At 34.7% G+C, this 23175-nt stretch overlaps 1 protein-coding gene across 1 annotated transcript; it reads right to left on the bottom strand.

Annotated features, from left to right (window-relative positions):
• Positions 1-1739: 1739 nt before the first annotated feature.
• Positions 1740-4202, bottom strand: LOC137949678 (amino acid permease 3-like). The gene is made up of 6 exons (XM_068795808.1): positions 3764-4202; positions 3432-3665; positions 3243-3336; positions 2933-3147; positions 2681-2820; positions 1740-2560 (listed from the first exon to the last, which is right to left on the bottom strand). Exons 1-6 carry the CDS (start codon positions 3885-3887, stop codon positions 1907-1909), a joined length of 1461 nt encoding a protein of 486 aa, XP_068651909.1. The 5' UTR covers positions 3888-4202; the 3' UTR covers positions 1740-1906.
• Between the last annotated feature and the right edge of the window lie 18973 nt (positions 4203-23175).

The raw sequence follows: 23175 nt of genomic DNA, 5'->3' as shown, positions 1-23175 counted from the left end.
TTAATTTACCGATATAATTCTTATTAAATGCAACAAATATGAGTCAATGTTATTTCAATACTGATTACTCAAATTATCTAATTACTTTGTTACCTGATCTAGGAGAGAGGTTACTTTGTAATTTTAACACTTTCATATGTAAGTATAAGAAAAAAGTATTTTCATATCAATAGTAATTCATTTTAAAGATGTTTGGTTAAAGTAATAAGAGGTCTAACTGATTATGTTTTATGTCCCTTAAAGGCATGGTTCTTCCTGATTGATTAATACTATAGGTATGATTGATCATGCCTTATATATTTCAATGCCTGAATAGGAATGACCAATCAATTAGGTGGGGATGATCGATCATGCTTTATGGGTTTTTTTGCCATAGACCTAGTAATATATGTGTTAGAAGGCATGCATCACTAATAACACCGTTAGTAACACACTTTCAAACTACCCATTTTGTTATCATCAAATAATGGAGACCAAAACATGATTTTACCATTTGGTCTAACAATTTAGTCTTCATGCAAGCCTACTAAACGATCTAGTTCATTATCGAATTCGTGCCTATAAAAGAGAATCAACTTCATTTTTGCTTTTGGTAAGTTTGCATGTATCCTTTTAATTAAAAGAAATAACATAAAAACACATTCTAAGTATAAAATCGTAACCTGAATAAAAAAATATTTTTTTTATTTCGTGATATAAAGGATTCTTAAATTGAGGAGATAGAACATAACTAGTGCAAACAAAGCAAATGAACGAATTGAAGAGAATACTCAACTTGTAATCAATGTTATTAAAATTGAATCGATCATCAAACCAGTAGGATCACTGGTTTTGGTCAAGTCGGGTTAGACCGAATTCAACTATTCGTTAATTGGGGCACTTTCTTATTTTCTGTATATATATTATTTTTGTGAAGTTGGAAATGAATTAGTCTTCAATTGGTTTGATACTACCTTTTCTATGTAGGTACTTGGCCATGGTTCGAATCTTCTCTTTAGTTTTGGCAATACTGCTCGTAATATATTTTTAAAAAAAATATTTTAATAATTAAATTAAAACATAAGTGATAAAATGATAATTATAAAATCAAATTTTGATTAATTATATTAAAATTAACCAAATATCATTATTTAATAAGTAAAATACCATAATTAAAAGCATAAAAGGAATGAAGATCATATTTAAATAGAATGAATTTTTTTATTTTTTTATTTTTTATGATGAAATAAAAATAATATTATAAATAAAATTACATCGACAGTAAAAAGAAACTTTTTTTTATGAAAAACAAATGTTTGATTGGGTCCACCAGCTTCGACATGGTCCTTCCCTCCTACGCTTAGGAAGAACGAATCTTCCCTAACAACAAGAACGGCAACCACCCACTCGCGGCAATCACCACCGAGTTAAAAGGGGGATGACTCCCCGCGTCATCCGGCGACGGCGACGCTGCGCCTGCCACCAACAGTGACCTCTCATGCCAAAGGGACAAAAAGCTTTCGGTATTTAGATACTCCTCCTAGTGGATCTACCATTAAAATGGGTTTTGGTAGCTCGACTGACCAGACACAGATTCGGAGAACCAACGAATCCCGTGTTACGACACAGCGTCACAGTTGTTGGGCCTTTCTACTTTTCTTTCTACTTTTCGTCTGAAATCTCAGTTCTCTGAATTTCAGTGAAAACGAGTGCAAAAGATCAAATGCGAGTTGGAGAAATTAGGAAAGATGGGTCTGATAAGGACTGTAGTGGTGAGAGCATTGTGTAAAATCTTCATTCCCTTCGGTTTAAACTCTAAAGTTGATACAGAGAAAGAGAATTAATAATATATCTATATGATTGATTACAAGCGTGGAAGAACACTGGGATCAAGAGAGGAGTTTTCTTTATGATTTCGAGATAAGAATCAGTAGTTGGACTTGAACGGCCTGTATTTCTTTAGGTCGAGGATGACCCCGGCCACGGACCCAGAAGCGGCGCAGATGGAGATGATCAAACTGGTCACACTGAGGATTTGGAGACACACCCATCTAGTACTCCACTTGGGTATCTTCTTCTGTGCTATGTACATCTCAACGGGGAAGTAGACGGTGAGCGGCCAAAACCCCAGGGCCCCGAGGATGCCCACGATGTCATTAAAGAAGGGGAGAAGCATGGAGATGACGGTGGTGACGACGACGAAGGCCGACCGCCAAACCAGCCGGAAGAGATTCAGGTTGAAGGGCTTGTAGCAGGGGATGGGCACGGCGATATCCTCGGTGATGAACCTGCTTTTGGGCCATGTTCTGGCCGCCCACTTTTCGATGAATGCGAAGATAGGCTGCACGAAGACTTGGTATGCCCCGACAAGATGGACGACGATAGCTGCATTGGCTATGTCAAGAAGCCAAAAGGGGTTGTAGAAGCCAAAGCCTGTTAGGAGATTGCCAGGAGCTTCGTCTCCGAAGGCCGCATAGCCCATGCACCCGCACAGCATGTAGAAGACTGTAGTCACCATGACGCTGAAAAGGGTAGCTTTCTTCATGGTTTTCGCTTCTGATGGCGGAGATTTGATCGTGTCCTGTGGTGATCAAAGCTCAAGCTTAGGCACTGAAAACTGGAAGTGATCTGATTGGAGACTTTACATACATCATCTCCTTTTTAAAATGTTACTCAAAAACTTTAGGATCGACGGCAATACCTGGATATCGAGGAGGATATTGGAGAATGAGTAGGCAAAAGCAATATCCCCGAAAGCTTGGAAACTCCCCCAGACCTTTTCAGATTGTGAAACTGCGCCGACGCTGATGCCAGTAAGACTCCCTTTAAAACCTCCGTTTGCTGTTGATCATGAAGAACAGGAGCTTAAGTTTAGATTCCATGGCTGTGATTTTAAGTACTTATTTAGGAATTGGGGTGTTGGATTGATTTTCTGCAGAGAGGACTCGCTAACCTGCAACTTTAGCAATCCCAAGCGCAAGCCCGATAGAGGAGTATGTGAAGGACATGACAGCCGCAACAATGGAGAGCCACCAGAGTTGATCAAAGTTCGGTATCTGAGACAAGATGATTTCCCCCACTCCGAAGCCAATCATGTAAACGTTGCTGGACATGTGACATGGGTTCTTTCCGTGGCTCTCGTGGAAGCAATTGGAACGTTTGATTGCCCTGCTCATGTTTGTGAATTTGCGTGAGAATTTACAGATACAGGAAGCTGAAGCACTTGAGAACAGCAGAGAGATTTCACAAGAAACAGCACTCACATCATACTGATGGAAGCCGCAATCGTGTACCCGATGGCTACACCAAACAGATTGATGTATTGGATTAGGCCACAGAGCTTAACCTTCACTCCACCTAAAATTTCCACACCGATCATGTCATTTTAGTTGTCCCTTGATCCCTGGGTATTTAATGGAAAATAGATGAATTCTGAAAAGAAGTTTAATTACCAAGATTGTTGCGGACTGCGTCCATGTAGCTATAGCTTCTTTTGCCTGTAACGGGGTCGCCGGCCCGGTAGCAGTCGGCCAGGAGAGTGGAAGTGTAGTATGTGACTAAGGAGAAGAGAAGCATGGCCACTGGCCCTGCAATCCATCCCAGTTGCCCAATGGCCCATGCCAACGAGAGCACGCCGGAGCCGATCACCGCTGTTATTATGTGAGCACTTGCCGTCCAGAAATTCCCTGTAATAACACCATACGATCTCTTGCTTAGTTTTCTTGAGCGTAGCAGATATTCTAACAGTTTCGAATATAGATGGAATTAAAATGGTTCTATTTACCCGTCCTCTTGATTCGGCCATCGTCATCGAAACACTTGGAAGTTCCATTCGGGTGCATGTTGATGGTAACATCGCCGACTTGGTGGAAGTTTGTGGCAAAACCATCCTCACCTCCCACACCCATCTTTGCAAGAGATGAATCAGATCAACCAACAGAAGGGATTCAAAGCTTCTCCGCAAAAACCCAACTCTTCTGCCGTTGAGCAGACAAGTTACAGCTCCCCAAGCTCACTGAAACACAAGAGCTGTCCAGGTCAAGCAACAAGTATACCCTCTGCTAGAAGAACAGAGGAAAACAAGAGGACTCCGAGTCTGCTACAGAGACAGGGACGGAAGAAAGAAGAAGACACCAAAGAAATTTTCTGAGTTGCAGTTTAGGACTGCGTGGTGTATATATAAGTGAAAATCTGGAAGAAGTGTGGCACCCACAGAGTCTAAAAGGATTATAATGGACACATATGTCAACGGGCATTTTCTTTTCCTTCTCTCTCTACTTATCGAGCCGACCCCTGTTTCTCCTCTCACTCATCATCCATGAGAAGAAGAGTCAAAGATGAGAACGTAAGTAGAGAAGGAAAAAATACGCAGACAAGACCAACGCCTTTATTCAATAAAGGATGAAAGTGAAATAACAATTCCTTTTTGTAGTAAACGGAGAAAAAACGGAGCAGCTCACCTTTCCTTCGATCTTCTACTCTGTCTTCCTCTCTCTCTGTAGCTCCAACAGTTAAGCAAGTGAGGAAGAAGAGCAATCCTTCTTTGGATCTGAGCTGCACACTTTGGGTCTCTAATGGTTAAATAGATAAACTGAGAAACTAAAAAGAAAATATATTTGAGTGATCAAGACCCACTTTTCCATCACCTGCACGTTTGATGGTCATCGACCATCCTTACTGGGAGGAATAGGTTCCCTCTGTACCCTAAATTAATTTCTTAATAGTCCTACAATAATAAATTCATTTAGAAACACCCATTTCTTTATCTCCATCTTTTACAACTAAAGCCAAGGTGACTGGAATAGAACAAACAAAGACCAGTCTTTCTGCCTGGTTCATTTATACAAATTGGTATATATTCCATTTGATTCTAATGAAAGACCACAAGGAACCACTCTCTTACAAGTTTTATACAATGGGGAACCGCTAATTGTGACGACAAGGACACCGCAAAATTCACGCGTGGATTAACGAGCATCGTCCAATACCGGAAAGCATTTGCCTCAGCTAAGCTTCACCACTAAGTTGGCCATGTTCTTGGAGCAAATAAGGTGATTCACTTGTGTAATGAGTTAATAGTTGGTTAATTAGATATAAAACCAAGTAAATTCGTCAAAAAAGCTCTTAGGTTAGGTATTTCAGTTGGACTGTCATCAAATGTCTCTATTAAGTAAACATATATAGTATATTAGTCCTAGTATAAAGAAGTTAAAGCAGACAAGTTGTAAACCAAATCTCTCAATCTTCTTCGATTCGCTGCGTTACAACAGAAAAGTCTTGATCAAGTTGTGTAATGAAGACCTTTCCTACTTGTATTTAATTCAGGTTAGGTGATCAATCTGTGCACGCCGGATTCTGCCCGCCATGGACGAGAGCGAGCGAGAGGGAGAGAGAGAGAAGAAAAAAGAAAAAAAGGATGTTGGTCATGGAAAGCATCTCACATAATTGAAAATTCCTGTTATCTGAAAAGGAAGGGAGCGGATACGTATGGGGGTCGAAGGCATATATTATCTATTGTGAGTGGATATGTAAACATCGTTTGGGTACAGCTTAACATAAATTATTCCTCTCAATCCATCGCAATTTTGAACAGCTTTTTGGTTGGATGGATATGAACTCCCTCTCATTGATTCCTTCTCTTTCAATTGGCTCATCTCTCTTACTTGGTTTTCATTACAGTGATGAAGCTAGAATCTCGTCTCCGTCTATGTTCTTGTAAATTTTACGGTTAGAAATTATGACTGTGAAGAATTTTACGTTACCGGAGAGGCTGCTGGTCTTTTTTGACTACCTAGGAACTTGTTTCCCACTAGGAGAGAGAAGTGTTCTTCAGAAAATCTTCTTCAACACCTATGATATTATTAGTTGTGGGGAAGAAGACTTGGAGTCTTTAGAAGATAAAATTTGAGAAGAGAAGATAGGAGAAGCATCTATGGCTGTCGTCTTCTACCTAAAAATGCTTGTGCAGATGCTGATAAAACACAACATTCCGAAAATATTCAATGTCAGTCTTCATCATCTTTGTGTCTTTATTTTAGATGGTCCTCTAAAACACGGAAAGCACTGTCTTCATTTGCAGGAGAATACAAACAATATCTGCAGCGGCTCCACTGGACAAAGGACATATCACCAGTTCATTGTTTCTACTGTTTAAACGACTCCATTGACATTTACGCTGCAGGTGTGAAAATTAATGCTACAAAAATCAATAAGGTGAAGTTACAACGTCTAGTTGAATTTAGATCAAAAGAGTTTTAACTTTTTTCCCCTCAAGGGAAGATCCCCACCATATTAAGTCAGTAGGGACGGCCAACAAGGAGGATGAGGGATCCCTTCCCCATCGTCATAATTAATAGGGGAAGGAGATCACAACCCCTCTCCTCTCCCTTTCTTTATGCTGGTAGGGGACAACTAGGGGTGGCATCGAGGTGAGACAAACTCGAACCTGTATATGTTTGAGCTTTGTTTCATCAGAATACATTGAATTCGAGTTCGAGCCCAAAAATTTTAATCGAGTTTGAACCTGAGCTCGAGCAAGGTATGAGCTCCAACCTACATTTAAAACTAAATAAATAAATAAAGAGAATATTGTGATGACCCTGGTACCATTGAACTACAAGGTATTGCAGAGGAGTCCAATACTTTGTAATGGAGCATACTAATGAATAATAACCAGCTTAATAGTCCTAAAAGAAAGATCAAACACCTCCACCAATAGTGTTTGTTCTATTGGCAAACAATATTAGATGTTGAGGGACCCAAAAGGGCTGAACGATAAAGCGTCTTTGACATTTGAGGTAAATAAGAGCAACAATCAACTAACTAAAGAGGAAATTGACGAGTGCAATTAGAGTAAAGGGTATTTTCGTAAAAAAATCTATGCTAACGAGTCGATTCACGAGCTAACAAGCCAACCTTGGAAAATCTCGAGCTTGGTTTGTTATACTTAACGATCCTTATTTCAAGTTTGAGTTTGAGCCGAGCTCAAGTAAAAACTGAATTGAGCCGAGTTCAAACGGTTTACGAGCCAGTTTGGCTTGGTTCCTCCCCGCCTTCCTCCCATCCATGAGACGAGACTCCTTGCTATTGCTACCTAACATTTTTCATAAATTAAATTTTTAAACAATACAATTTTATGACACCACTATCATTTTGATATCTTCCCAGGTAATAAAAACATTCTCAATAATAGGTAAACTTTTTTTTAAAAAAAATATTTTTCATTTAAAAAATCAATGACATCAATTTATTGTTGAATTTTTCAAACAATTTTGGTTTGTGATTAAAATCCACACTTTTAACTAAAATATTTTTTCATGATAAAGTATAGTTTATTGTAGTGCAATTTGGATTTCTAGTATTATTTATATTTCTTGCACAATTTACTTTTTGCAACAAATGAATTATTTTCACAATATAATATACATTTCTTGCAATAATTTGAATTTCTCCCAATGATTTACTTTCTTGCCATTGCTTACATGCCTTGTATCAACTAAAAGTCATCATGATTATTTAAGTTTTAGTAATACTTATATTTCAAAAGTATATTTAAGTTTATTGCTTGACTTATTTAACATTATTTGAAATTCTTGTAGATACCAAAAAAGCTTTCTAAGCCAACATAGTTGCCTCTAGTTCAAGAACTCAAGGTACCTTGAGTCTTTGTACTAAATTTAAGGAGTTTATGACCTATTTATCCAACTAGATTTCAGCATTTCATTATGTGTTATTTAACTTCTTGTTCTTTGTTTCATAAGTAATTTCATGCACCAATTTCCCAATATTAGTTGCAAAGTTCATTTATTATAGAAAATTAAATTTGGCTACCCTTAATAGCATATCTAATTCACTAGGATAAAATAATTTACCTAGGTATATTCTAATTTATACATCTACTCATACAAGGAAGATCGTTATGGTATGAGTTATTGTACAACAAATAAATAATTAAGACATAAATTTGCATGGTTTAATGAACCGCTCACCTCCATGGTGGAAAGGGTACAATCTACTAAGATACAAATAGAGTTGACAAAGTCTGAACAGAACAGATATTTGAACTTTTGTTTTTCTTCCTTTACCTCTAGCAAAGAAATCATGATGTTTCCCATTGCGATCGGAGTTATAGCTTACCTTATATTAGGAGATTCTTCAAGCAATGAAAGTGTTTGTCCCCACATGTTGTACTGTGCTAATGTTCTCTTGCTAGTTTTAGAGTATATAATAAGTTGGAAGCCTGCTGAAGGTAAGTCGGTGAAAAATCTTAGTAGAAAATGTGGTCTCCATCATTAAGGGGTGTGGCTGCTAGATAAAGTCAAAAGCGTGAGATTGTTGAAATATTATTTGTACATTGTTGTTGTTGAACTTGTTGTTGACATTCCTCGTGGGAGCCAAAGATTAATCAGTTTGTGATACTTTTTTATGGTCAAATTGTATTGCTTAATGATCCATTTATTGGTTATATTATTGATTATTTTTTTGAGTTAACTTGGTCAACCATGAGGTTAAGTCAAACCTTCATCGATCCCTCTTGGTAGTACTTGAATGTAAGTCAATTAATGTCATGACAATTTTTGAGTTCTTGTATACTAGTACATCTCCTATTAATGTTTTGCTATTTCATCATTCTAGAGCAAATGCCTACACACCCATTACCCACAATAACACTTTGCGACGTACTTTATCTAAATAATTGAATAGAGTGAACATGTGGTTTGCTATTGTAGAAAGGAGTGTGCCTAGATAGAGATGTTGAGCATGACCTCTTCCTTAGGTTCGGTTTCTATTACTACAAGGGGTTGTGGCAAATCAGGCAATGAACGAGGGCTTGAGTTCTAGTGTTAGTGATTGGTATATGTTGATCCTCTTGTTTGTTGGAGCATGAGGTTTGTTATTTGGCTAGGCGTGATGTTTCTTCTCTCATATAATTTTTATAGCAAGTTGAGTCTCTTAAAAAAAGAGTGATCCCTAGCTTGAGGGGGAGAAGTACAAAGAATGCAGTAATAAACCTACCATAACGAAATTCCAAGATCACTAGTTGTGGTAAAAATTATATGACCAATAATAAAAAAATTCAAAAGTGGTAAAGAACATCCAAGGAAAGGGGAGGACAAAAGATGAAGAATTTCCAACTTTGAAAGATTTTGCAACCCAAAGTATTGAAGAAAGAAGATTGAAGATTGATTGTCAAAAAAAATTAACAAGAAGCTTTTCTTTGCAAGTTTAAGTTACAAACTTCTGTTTGAGGGAGAGTGTTAAATAAATATGGAAGTGTCTTGCATTATACTTATGATAAACTGCCTCGAAATCAAGGAATTCATATAGTAGAATCTTTAATGACTCTTATGGCAAAAAATCTTACAAAAGAAGTCTTTTAGTGCTACTATTTATCTATTTATGTAATAGTTGTTTACTTATTTTAGGTCTTATCTTTAAGAGTTTTATTTTGTGTTAATTGGGACTTAGTAATTTACTTTTATTTTTCTTCTAGTTATTTTTGTATTAAAAAGAGCACCAATATACTCAATGTACACAATCAATGAGTGAAAGTTCTCATGCTCTCTTTTTCTTTACACACATCTTAGCCTTAATTCCACTACGTTTCCAAACTTCCAACAACGAGTGTGGAAGCTTGCCTCTCAAGAAGACAAGGACTTAATTAAGATATTTGTTATTTTCAATCCTTTAAAAAATGGAAATATAGTGTGTTTGTAGTTCACTAAATTCGATCTTTTCTTGAATAAATTGATAATAAAGCTATTTCAAGGAACAACAGTTGTCACAATAAAGATGAGAATAAATCATAATAACCAAGAATCTAATAATGTTTGCAGTGGTAGTTTCCATAGCATGCTATTTTGTTTCAATGGTGAATTGAGCAACAATCTGTTATTTCTGACTCTTCAAAAAAATATACTAGAACCCAAAAACATATGATAACGCAATTATGGACCACCCATTTACTCAAAATAACAATATCTGATTAACTAAAATTAATGTGGGATAAATCAAAAACATACTATATGATGCAAAAACAAAGTATTTAAGTGCCCCTTGATATAATGCTAGATACTTGTATAAATGTTTCTATTCTAAAGCATGGATATATTCCTAAACTTGATTTATTACAAAAGTAATTTTAGGTCAAGTTAAACCACTATAAAACATTAACCATGCAACAATAAACTTCTAGAGAGGTAACAATGTTGATATATAAAAAATAAAATTCTTTGGCCTTAATCCATGGCTTTTTAACCTAACAAGTGAGAATAGGAAGAAAGATGAAGGAAGAAGAGAAGAAAAGGGAAGAAGAGCTTAGGGTTTTGGAGTAGCGAGAGAGGATGAGATGCAAGAGTAATGAGAGAGGAGACGTTCCTTACTTGTGTGAAAGAGCGCTCTCTCACTCTTTATTGATAGATTTGATTGAATTTAAATGTCAAAAATATCCTTGCCTCTTAGGGCTACATAAGCCAAGAATAAAAAGAAGAAAGTTAATTATAGTTTAATATACAACTAATTTTGTCCTTTAGCATTCTCTCTCAATGTGGTGCAGACATATCACAGACAACCAACTTGGAACATGACTCTTGTAGAGGACCAATTGTAGCTTATCTTTAACAAAATGGCAAGTGATCTCTATGTGTTTGGTTCTTTCATGAAAGACCAAATTAGTTATCATGTATGGCTGCTTGGTTATCACAATAAAATTGTATTTGGAGTATTTACAAGAAAATTGAGTTTTTTTAATAAAGATTTCAGATTTAACATCTCAGTAACTGCATGTATCATGACACATTATTCAGCTTTTATACTTGACCTAGCTACCACATTCTATTTCTTTCTACACCAAGTCAATAAATTACCTACCACCATTGTATAATAACCTGATGTGGACTTCCTATCATCTCAAGATCTTGCCCTGCTTGCATCCGTAAATCCTTCAATATTTAGATGCCCATCCCACTCATACAAAGTCCTTGACCAATATTTTTCTTAAGATAATGAAGGATCCTCTCTAATGCTTGTTGATGTGAAAGTTGAGGTTGATGTATAAATTGATTGGCCATGCTTGTAACAAAAGAAATATCAGGTTTAGTGCTAGTGATATAGATTAACTTACCAACTAGCTACTGAAATTTACCCACATCTACATCATTGTCGGTTTCAACACACAATTCAACATTTAGATCCAAGGAAGTGTCAATGGGTCTGCACCCTAGCATTCTCATTTTTCCAATAAATCCAAAAATATACTTTCTTTGGGATAAAACAATACCATGTAGGGATTATAATATATCAATCCCAATGAAGCACTTAAGAAAGCCATAGTCCTTTAGAAAAACATTGCAAAGCATTCCCCTCTTCAATTGTTGAATGTCATTCTTTTTTGCTTCCTAGCAGTATGATGTCATCAACATAAACAACCATAAAAATCACACCTTGATTAGTATGTTTAACAAAAATGGAGTGATCCACCTTGTACCTTTTAAAACCAAAACAAAAAACAACCTTAATAAAACTTTTCAAACAATACACGAGGAGATTGTTTAACCCATAAATAGATTTTATGAGTTAGCAAACCTTGTCTCCCTCAACTACAAATCCGAGTGCTTTGGAACTCTTCATGGAGGTCACCACTGAGAAAGATATTCTTGACATTCAATGATGAATGGGACCATTTCGATTAGCAACAATAGAGGTGAGTGCATGAATTGAGTTGAGTTTGACAATTGGTAATAATGTTTCTTCATAATCAATTTCATAAGATTTAGTGTAACCTTGGCTACTAATCTAGCTCTAAGGCGGCGAGCAATGCTACCATCATGATTATGCTTGACTTAAAAAAACCTATCAACATCCTGTGGTCCTTTTTTATTCTTGGGTGGCAACATAATCAAATCCCAAGTGTTTTTGTACATGATTACCATCTCCTCTTCCATATTTGTTCTCCATCCCAGATATTTTAGAGCCTCTTGATAATTTTTGGAATGGTCAAAGAAGGCAATGCTACCAAAAAGAACAATAGCTAGAAGAAAAGTCCATGAGTAGACAGAAAATTAGAAATGGGATGGAAGGAGGAAGAAAAAGACTTGGATTATATACATGACTTGGTAGGTTTTTGAATGGTAATGTGTCTATCGTCATAATATGGATTGAAGATAATAGGAGAAGAAAGGAGTACTTACCTAAGAATTAGAAGACTGCATAGGTGACTAGTCAACCACAAACGAGAATGGCGAGAATGGCTCTAATGTTGCTAATGAATATGGTTCCTCTATTTACTATGAAAAAAGTTGGTCCGACGGCATAATAGGTCTAGGCATACTCGCAGATGGAATAAAACCTGGTAGAGAAGGACCAACACTAGAATAATATGGTTGATTCTAAAAAAAAATCTATATCGGCTGAAATAAAAGTCTTATGCAAAGAGAGTCGGTAACAAACATAACCTTTTTTTGGTTCTTAGAATATCCAAGAAAAACTAGGCAACATAGCCGGACTCTTAGATTGCATTGTGCATATAATGATTGAATGGAGAAGTTAAATGAATTCTTTCAAGAAGAAATTGCATTATTTGAAGGTAAGATTATAGGAAAAGTGTGTGTAATAAGATAGGATGCAACCATAGGAAGAGTCTATATAGAGAGGACAAAACCAAGGAAATGCCAAAAGCATGAGTCAATCTTGACCCAATGCACCACCACTGCTAGTGGAGCTGAGTGAGGCTGGGCTTCATTTAAGGAACTACAAAAGCAAAGAGCCAGAATTGACGAAGAGGAAAGGCATATCATTACGAGGAGATTTGAGGAGACACCTACTTTTAATGTGCACCAGTCGCCTATTCTTCTTCTCTCCTGACCCTCCCGAGATTCCAAAGGACAAAGCTTGTTTTAACCTTTCATCCTACGTTGTCACCCTTTCGATCTAGGCCCCGAATATTTGCATGCATGCATGCATGCTCTACTCTACCTCAAATGGTTATCTTTAGCTCCATGTTACCTTTTAATTATATACCCGTGGGTCATTTAATAGGACTCAAATAAACAATTATAAACTCTCTCAATTCTTGCTTTGGAAAATATTGAGGAGGTTCTATTTACTTTTTATCAAAGTTTACAAAGGATCAAGGTTGAATAATGTTAGTTGAACCTAAATTTTGCAATCTTTTAAAATAAGTCTTGATATATACCACTTTTATATTTTTTATTATGTTTAAAGTTTTATATTTTATCGATCAAGAAGAACTAATTTTAAACCACTATATTTTTACTTAGTAATTTTACTATATACATGAGTATTAGTATATATTGTATTATATTATCTACTATATATGGTTATTCATGTATCTTATACGATAAAAATATTCAATAGAAATGACTCATGAAATAAAGCGTGTCAATAAGACGACCACTACAAGAAAAAAGACTTTCACTAGCGATTTTTTGCTGGCGGAAGTAAACATTTAGTGGCTGTTTTCCAACAAAAAATTCGTTGGAAGAGTTTACTTATGTGTTTTCGCTACTATAGGTTATGACGAATTTCAAAAATCGTTGTTGTAGTTCAAAATGTCTACCATCAAAAGTCAAATTTTGTAGGTAAAAAATTCAAATTTCTTCACCAAAAGTCATTTTTTACTAGTACTAATGTTGATCATTTCCAAAAAAAAAAAAAAAGACGTTGGAAAGTGTTGAAAAAATAGAATTTAAACATTTCATCTACTAGCAAATTTTGAAATTAAGAGGTATAAGGTTTTAAAAAAATTATTTATAAGTTCTAGTACATAATTTATTATTTTATCTGGAAATAATATAAATTTTTTCCTATTTAATATAATAAAGTAATGATGAAAAAAATTAACATAAAAAATAATGATAAATATAAAAATTAGATATAATAAATTTAATTATGAATATATATATATATATATATATATATATATATATATATATGGAAAATACACAAACAAAAATTACATATTATAAAAATAAAAAAACTATACATCATGCAGTGGAGGATTTGAAGAATAACTCTCTTGTTGCATCGGCTAAAATAATGATGCATCTCATCTTGGACCAAAACCTACATGTGAATATTGTTAAGGAATATTCTGACATAGATTAGTGAGTACAAAGATCTTGAGTTTATTAGTTAGGAAAGAGGTTTCCTATGTAGCCTAATCATTTTGGGATGGACCTTGGACCCAACTTCACGTGGTATCAGAGCAGGTACTAATATGTGGACATATACCTAAATTATCCACTTGTAAAGCCAAAAAAAATGGCGTACACCTAAATTATCCACTCGTAGACCCATAAAAGAGTGCCTACACCTAAATTATCCACTTGAAGAATCACAAAAAGAGGGCCTACATAGATTAGTGAGCACAAAGATTTTGAGTTTAGTGAGTACAAAGATCTTGAGTTTATTAGTTGGGAAAGAGGTTTCCTAAGTTGGCTAGTCATTTTGGGATGGGCCTTGGACCCATTACATGTGAATATAAATATAAACATAAAATAAATAATATCAACTTTAATATATCAACATAAAATAAATAATATCAACTTTAGTACATCAACATAAAAAGTAATATACACTAATGGAAATAAACATAGAATTAAGTGATTAGGGTTTAGGGTAAGTGTTTTAGGGTCATGAAATTAGAGGGCTTAGGGTTGAGGGTCAGGATTAAGGTTTAGGCTTTAGTACTATAATCCAATCGCTACATGTTGATCAATATATGCCTCGAGTAAAAAAATTATATAATCCTAATGAATAAATTGAAAAGCATAGAATATCAATCAATAGTAGCTTCCCATATGGACTACCATCAAAACGATGATTGAACAATAAAAAAAGCAACAACAGTTAATCTAGCAACTACAATTGATTTCCTTCTAAAATTTCCTCTCTCTAAATTTCTCTCTCCTTCTCTCCCTAAAATTCTCTCTCTCTCTCTCTCTCTCTCTCTCTCTCTCTCTCTCTCTCTCTCTCTCTCTCTCTCTCTCTCTCTCTCTCTCTCTCTCTCTCTCTCTCCTTCCCTCCCTCCCTCTAGTCCCGTTGTGTGAGAGTAGCCCCTCCCGCGCATAGGAAAAAAGAAAGAAAAAAATACCTAGTGCCAAAATACCTAGCCGGATGGCGGGATGGTTGGAGCAGACGATTGGCAATGACATTTTATTACAAAAATATAGTCATTACACATGATTGATCGATCAATCACTTTACATTGATTGATCAAATGTGAAATCAACTTTTGCAAACAAGCAAAAAAGGGTTAGTTTGGCTTGTGAAACTTATAAATACCTATTGTAATTCATTAGCATTCTCTTGAAATTCTTTCCTAAGTCTTATTTTGAGAAAGATAGCCTATTTTGAAAAACATTCTATTTCTTTCTCAATTCCTACTCCTTGCCTTCACATTAGTCAACCTCTTATCTACTCCTTTGCGTACTAAAGGCTAGAATCTTAGAAATCTCAAGGAGGACGTTATCTTTTCAGGTTTTGAAGGGTTTAAGTTTTTATTTTTTTAAATTTTTTTAATTTCTTGATAGGCTTATCTAGAACTAATCTCTCGGAGAGAATGAGTTGTAATCATGTATTTGAACAAATACATGGCTTGAAGGAGAGCCAAAATATCTTTCTTGTAATTCCAAACTAATAGAGCGAATATTAGTGAAATTTCCCAGGAATTTGTACTTGGGCAGTGAATACCAATAGGGGAATATCCAAAACAAAACTTTTGGTGTTTAATTGTGGTGTGTGAATTTTGTCTCCTTATTTTGCATTGTTGTTTAATTTATCTTCCACACACGTTAAGATTAAAATTTGCAAAAACTCAATTCACCACCCTCTTGAAAACCTACTTGGACCAACACTTACTATTTTTTCTTGCTCATCTAGTTTATTTTTCAGTAGAATCACCTACTACTCGAGTCTTGCCTAGTTGTGCAGGTAAGGTTTGCCTAAATGGGTGAGTTTGGGGGAGGAGAGAAGGTTGATTAGAGGGAGAGAGTTTCCAACTTCTCTTAATTAAAAACTTATGTTAGGAAAATTATCTCATTTTTTAATGAAGATATTACTTTTTATGAAATAAAAGGGTAGAAATGTTGTATAGAAATTGATTTGTACATGGAAATGAATTTGTAGCATTTCTTGAAAAGCCCACTAGAAAGCTTTAAGACTTTAATTCTATTTATCATCGTAGATAAACATAAGTTTGAAATAGATTTATCAAATTATATTAACTATCTAAATATATGCTTCATTACCCATTAATTTAATACAATGATAACTATTCCAAATAAACAATAAATAATTGATCAAGCATTTTTCCTTTGAACTTCACTTGTATCAATGCACCTGAATTTTAGAAGATATACTTTTGAGCGACAATCTGATGAAGATAGGTGACCAAACGTTGTAAGTGACCTTCCACTATGATCAACAACTCAAAATATCTTTTATTTAAATAAAAACTCATCTAGATTTCATTGGGGTTTTAAGAAGGCAAAAAGGTCATTTTAAACATTTTATCAACATCAAGTTGACTCGATGAGAGATAGAGTTGATTAGATTTTTTTCACTGGCTTTTTTTACTTGTTCATGAAAAAATCAAGTCGATTTGATGTGAGATCAAGTTGATTGGATGTTGCAAAAGTTAGAAATGATTTGTTGTTTTTTTCAATTGGATCTTGTCTATCTAAGTGATTCTTAGCTTGATTTCAAGATGAAGTATGCTACAATGAGCTTGAAGCCATCCAAAGCGTTCTAGAATTTGAAACTTTTGGAGGCGGATTTGGCCGAAAGAAACACATTCTAGTAGTTTTTGCTAAATAGCTAACTATTCTAAGGTTTTATTTTTGCATTTGTGATTGGATTTTGAGTTTTTGCTTCCGACCTCGTGCCATTTTACTTTCAAACCTATAGTATATGTTCAACATGTAATATTATGCCATATTCTTTATTTTCCTTCCTCTTTGAGCTGATTTTTGCATGAACAAAGTACTCTGGGTAGTTTAATTTATAATCCTTATTTGTAAGTGCTTAATGCTTTCTAAATTCATGTTTACTTTAAAATCTTTTAAGTACAACAAATTAGTTTGAGGCTCATATTTTCAGATTTACCTCCCTCTAAAGTGATTTTATAAAAGCATGCACTTCAACCCATAATTGAGTTTCCTATAAGAACTCTCTCACTTTAAAATCAAATGATTAGGAAATTGAATTTTGAGGCTCTAGTACATTTGAAGGGCACACAGGTGGGGTGCCTTTTTTTTATAATCTTCATAATGTAAAATCAGCCTACTTTAGAGGCACTTAATGTGTTTAAACTACAAGCAAGTAACCTTTGCATGTGTACCTAGTTAAGCGTTGTGTATGCAAGATAAAAAAAAAAACTCAACTTACATTGCTTGAAAAGCCTTTATGGCTTTAGTTGATGTGAGAAAATCCCTTTGTAAATTGAAGTTTGTGTAGCCAAGTTTAGCTACTAGAAACCCCTCTATGTGTCTATACTTTTATAGCCTAGTTTTGCTAGTGAAAATTCCTTCATGGGTATCGGTTTATGTAGCCTATTGTATTAGTATTATTTTAATAAGCTTTTGTAGTCGATAAGTTGTAGCAAGTCTCTTTATGGATATTTGATGTAATTTAGCCTTTATGGCCTTCTTGATGTACATGCCATATGGTCTTTGACTTCAAAATAACAATACTTTGATAGTCGATTAACTACCTATGTTTAAGTTGTGAACCATTATAAATCATGTTATTTTTTATTTTTTGGCTTGCCTCTTTTCTAGTAACTTTTATAGAAATTTGAAATAATATTTCACACCGGAAGGAAGAATTACGCACAACCTTCAAAAAGGAATTGGCAATTGACACTAGTGCACACAAACCTATTACCCCTTCTAGGTTTCTGCCTTTTGCTACATAATACAAATGAGCATTAGTTCATGATTAAATGGGATGAGAAATAAACTCATAATAAGAATAAATTAGGTTTTCTGTCATTTTTTTAAGTTTGATGGTCAAATTAATAATTAGGTGCACATAATTTAGAAGGTAAGTCCATACATTTATCATATTGATGTTCGTTTGAGATTTTTCTTATTTTTATCTATTTATAATAATAAAGTAGAGATAATGACATTTTTATAATATGTTCATGTAAAATGGCATTTTTGTAGATATATCTACTTCTCTAAGGAAGAAAAGTTGACGTAAAACCAAGGTTGGCTAAACTTAAGTAGAGTCTCGTTTCCCTTATATATATATATATATAGACACACACACATGCACATGCACATACATAACTATTGTGTGATTGGATATTGCCATCCAAATACCTATCTATGACAAGAGTTTGATGAAAACAATTGAAGATATTAGATCCTGATTCAAGAACAAGACTTGAAGTTGGAAGAATATTATTGTGAGAAGGACAAGTCAAGTGGAAGGCCTTCAAGTGTGTCAAGTGGCAATTTTTATGCAAAGTTCAGATTTTCCATTTAAAACCTATTTAGCTTATTTTTTCAACTTTGTAAGTAGCTCTTGGATTAGGTTCAAGTCGATTCATTGATAGGTAGGGTTGACTTGATCTCTTATAGAAACGTAAGTTGCTCCCAGGTTTACCTTGAGTTAACTCGAGTTTACCTTGACCTGACTAACCTTTTTTTGGGTTTTCTCATTTTAGCTTGTTTTTGGCCACCTTGAGGTGACTCAAGGTTGGTGTTGAGTTGACTCAACTTCTTATGCTTCAAAAAAAGTTAGTTTGTTTTGATGCTCTATAAATATTCTCTAGGTGCACTTTTTCAAACTTAATGCTGCCTATTGAATTTCTGAAAAAGAGAAAAATTTCACTAACTTGATATAATCTAAGAACATGAGCCCCTAATTACAATATAGGAAAGTAGTAGAGTTCAATTACAATTAAACTACCCTTGTCTCAATTACACCCAAAATCTAAATTAAATAAATAAACATAAATAAAAGACTAACATAACTAAAACACCTTTTAACTGAAACTCTGTGAGACCTCCTTCTATAATAATTCTAGCTCCGTATGACTTCTTATTGTGAGAGTCATGTAAGACTCTTTCATATCTACTCTTCAACATTGTCCATCCTCTAAAGTACCTGAAATTGTGAATCCTTGGGAAAATCATTTTGTTGAAACTTGTAAAAGTCATTCCCAAGTGCTCAAAAAGTCAACTAACTTCAGGTTTGTCAACAATTAAGGAGGATTCAAACTAATGGTAGTTATGCTGGTAAAAGTCCACAACTCCATTATCTTGTAGTTATTTTTACTAGTAATTTTTCTTTTGTCTTAAAATTATAAGAGGCTTGGTGGCTTGATTGGAAGTTCCATGTGAACCATAGTGAATTGTGGCCAGAAGTTCACTTGGTTGTATGAGTGGGTTATATGAGTGAGTGAAAAGTAAGAGGATAAACGAAGACATCATCGGAAAATATAAAAATAAAATGAGAGTATCTAAAATGGTAAATAATTGTAAAAAGTTTATCAATTTAATTAATTTTCACAATGCAAACACCTTCCACTTTTGGATCTCTCTTTTCTCTTTCTTTCTCATTGTTTTTTTTAAGTAATAGTCCCGAATGGATTAGTGAAAAAAAAATGTGGAGTTTATGAGTTTGGAAAAAAGGTTTACTAAGATGGCTACTAATTTTGGGATAGGCCTTGGAGCCAACATCACAGTTCTGATTATTTCTGGTTTTCAGGTCTTTGCACCACTTTGACGTAACATTCATGTCCATGATTATCTAAAAGAATGGGTAGCAGAACTCCAATAGAATTCATTAGTTCCCCTCTCTAATTGAATGGAAATATTTCTCATGAAAGAATTGTAGGATATCTTCAAGCATATCATCAACAACCCCCTCAAACTGAGCATAAGTTGAACTATGGGAAATTTTCTGCACACAAAATAGATGATGATGGGATTACAATAATTTAGTGAAAATATATGTTAATTGATCTTCAATAGGAATGTATTCTATAGCAAGCACTCATGATGCTATGAAATTCCAAATAAAATTCAAATCCAACTCGATACGTTTAGAATTGTCATGATGGACATGATTATCAAAAGTCAATGGAGAAAACCCTATACATCCAAGAACAAAATGTAAAATATTTTGAATCCAAATTAATTCTATAGCAGCTATGGCCATGTCATAATTTTCAGCCTTTGTATTAGATCTAGTTGTTAGAAGATGTAATCTATTTATAGTGGCATTGATGTAAAAGATCTTTCTTTCTTATCCCTTTTTCACCCTTCTAAGGTAAAGGGAATTGATATAATTGTTGTACTTTTACACTTATAAATAGATGTTAAGAGGGAGGATTAGGGTATGCTTTCACAACCCTAATCCTGTTTCCCACCTTCTCACTCTAACCTCTCAACAACCGTCCATCTCTCTTTCTCTTTCATCTTTCTTCTCACTTCCCTCTTCTTCTTCCTCTTCGGTTCTTCTTCTCCTAGAGTGCTTTGATCTTCATTAATCATCATGGGATTCTAAAATCAACATGGTATCAGAGCAATGATTTTAAGATCCCAATTCTCACAATTAAAGTGTTAATTAAACAATTTTCATCAGCATATCAAGTTGGAGTTTTCGGTTGAGCAAGGTTGAGCAACTTGTCCTTATTCAAGATAAGTATCCTTCTTCTTCTTTTTAGATGACTATTGATGGTTAATCTCGTGAAGAAGGTTGGAGAATAACTATTTTCTTCATCTTTTTATGAAGATTAAGTGCTTCTATTTCATATGAATCAGCATAAGTTTTTTGGTTTTCGGTTCCCTCTCATTCATGCAGGTCTCGATTAAGGAGCAGTTTTTATACCTTGATGTTGTATTTGATCTTTGTAAAAATTATTTATGGATCAAACATAGTTGTTTCTTTACTGAAACCATGGTTTATTATACTCAATAGCATGATTAAATTCGTTGAACTGCCCCTAGAAGACTGTTGTCCTTGGATATTTTTCCTAGTTCTCCTCCAATGATAGTTTCTTGGTTGACGCAAGGAAGGAGATTTTCTTTTTTTTTTTTTTTTTTTTTGGCAAGATGGTTGATGGATTCAAAAACATTTAAGTCCTTCTAATTTGGATTATATTATGATATTTCATACATAAAATAATCAATAGACAAAGGAAAGTAGAGACTTAGATTTTTTGATACATGTGGTGCATGTGCTTAAAAAGGAAAGTTTTCTTCTTTGGATATATCCTGATTTTGAGCAAGATTTGATGGTACAATTTGATTTTTTTATTGGATTTGGAAATTCTTTCTTGATTACGAATGATATGAGATTTATTATAGATTGCATGGGGGAGCACGTGGAGTGATTTATTCTATTTTAAGTGCATGCATGAGTTGAGTTTTTGGTTTAAGTTTCGGTTTGACTTCCCGTCTCTCTCGGTTTGATACCTTGCATAAGGTGTTTATCATATTATGCTTATTTTTTAGTTGATATAATTTATGGCTGAGGATTATGTGTGTATGGCTGGAAAGAGTGAGTTGCTTAAGATCATTAATATCCCCTTAAGAGGATTATCAAATTATTTGATTTGGTCTCAATTTGTCAAGAGGTTCCTTATAACTCGAGATCTCTTAGGACACTTGACCAAACCATCTCCACCCGTAGATGAGGAAGATAACTCTTATAATAAATGGCTCAAAGATGACACCCTTGTCATCAGTTGGTTGATAAATAGTATGGAAGAACATATTACAAATAATGTTATCCACCTTGAAATGGCTAAGCAAATAAGGGATACTTGTGCAAAACTATACTCTAGTACCGAAAATTTACAAAAATTGTATGATGTCTTTCAAACAATACTTAATACAAAACAGGGGGAGAATTTGCATGAGTATTTGGCTCGATTTAGAGGGCTTATTCAGGAATGGAAAATTTATCAACCTTACTCTACTGATATTTCAGTTCAAGAGAAGCAATAGGAAGCTTTAGCAGCTTCTATTTGTTTGGCTAATATTTAACCGTATCTAGAGGTGGCAAAATCACAGCTTCTCAGTTTTGCAGCTTTTCCATCCTTTGATGATATAAGTGTCACATTGCTTCAGATTTTAGGTCCCTGTTCCACACCTCATGTTGAGATATCTTCAGCCATGTACTCTAGTAATAGGGATACAAATTCAACTAACAGAGGTCGTTGTAGAAATTATAGAGGTGGTAGAGGAATAGGTGGTAGAGCAGGTTCAAACTCTTCAAAGATTGATAACCGTGAGTGCACGGTATAAATCATTTGGTTGACTGATGTTGGAAACATTAGGCAAACCGGATTGGGTCCAAACAAATCAAGCCTCGGTCAATAATGATGAAAAAATTAAGAGAAAACCAAGTCACAAAAAGGGAAGAAAATAATATCAGATGATGCCTTTGAGTTGTTGTGGAGGTTGAAAACTATGATGGTACTCACACCCACATCTTCCTCCACTATTGTTGTTGCTACTACAATCTCAAGCATGGTTTATGCCTCTTTCTCTACTCATATTGGATAATTGATTCTAGGGCCTCCGAGCATATCACAGATAATGTAAGTCTTTTTGCATTACTTTCTCCATATTTACATGATAAATTTGTTTCCATTGCATATGGATCCCAAACAAAGGTTTGTGGGATGGGATCCATCTCCATTATACTTACACTTCACTTTAATGATGTCCTCTTTATTCCTCAGTGTCCATTGAATTTATTGTTTGTAAGCCAATTAACCAAGAAGTTTAATTGTTCCATTACGTTTTCCCCTTCTTCTTGTGTTTTTGGGGATCTAGTGAAGAAATGGGTGATTGTTGGAGGCCATAAAAAAGGGGGTCTCTACTACTTAAATTTGGCCCTAGTGACTGCAACTTCCATTTCCTAGACAGAGGCATAAGAATAGCACAATGAACTAGGGCACCTGTCATTATCATCACTCAAGCACTTGTTTCCTTCTTTATAGTCTCTTTCAAATTTGAATTGTGAGGTATCTCAATTGAGCAAACACCAAAGAACCACCTACTCTCCTAGGGTTGAAGTGTTGCTCCTTTTTCCTTAATCTATTATGATGTGTGGGGACCCTTTAATATTTCCAACATTTCTCAAACTAAATATTTATTACATTCGTTGATGATTTCACTAAAGTGACATGGTTATTCTTACTTAAGGATA

Source organism: Aristolochia californica, unplaced genomic scaffold (genome assembly GCF_029961685.1).
Source record: "Aristolochia californica isolate CCGP_79_NKW_82.1479 unplaced genomic scaffold, dmAriCali1.0.hap1 SCAF_14, whole genome shotgun sequence".
Classification (NCBI taxonomy): Eukaryota; Viridiplantae; Streptophyta; class Magnoliopsida; order Piperales; family Aristolochiaceae; genus Aristolochia; species Aristolochia californica.
The sequence above is the reverse complement of the archived record's forward strand: the minus strand, read 5'-3'. Positions and strand labels throughout refer to the sequence as shown.

Bases quoted from the DNA above. Each gene is read 5' to 3' on its own strand.
- LOC137949678 (XM_068795808.1), bottom strand. From the start codon at position 3,887: ATGGGTGTGGGAGGTGAGGATGGTTTTGCCACAAACTTCCACCAAGTC. The intron at 3,337-3,431 runs GTAATTAAACTT...TGGAAATTTTAG, and splicing joins CGCAGTCCGCAACAATCTTG to GTGGAGTGAAGGTTAAGCTC. The intron at 2,561-2,680 runs GTATTGCCGTCG...TGATCACCACAG, and splicing joins ATATCCTCCTCGATATCCAG to GACACGATCAAATCTCCGCC.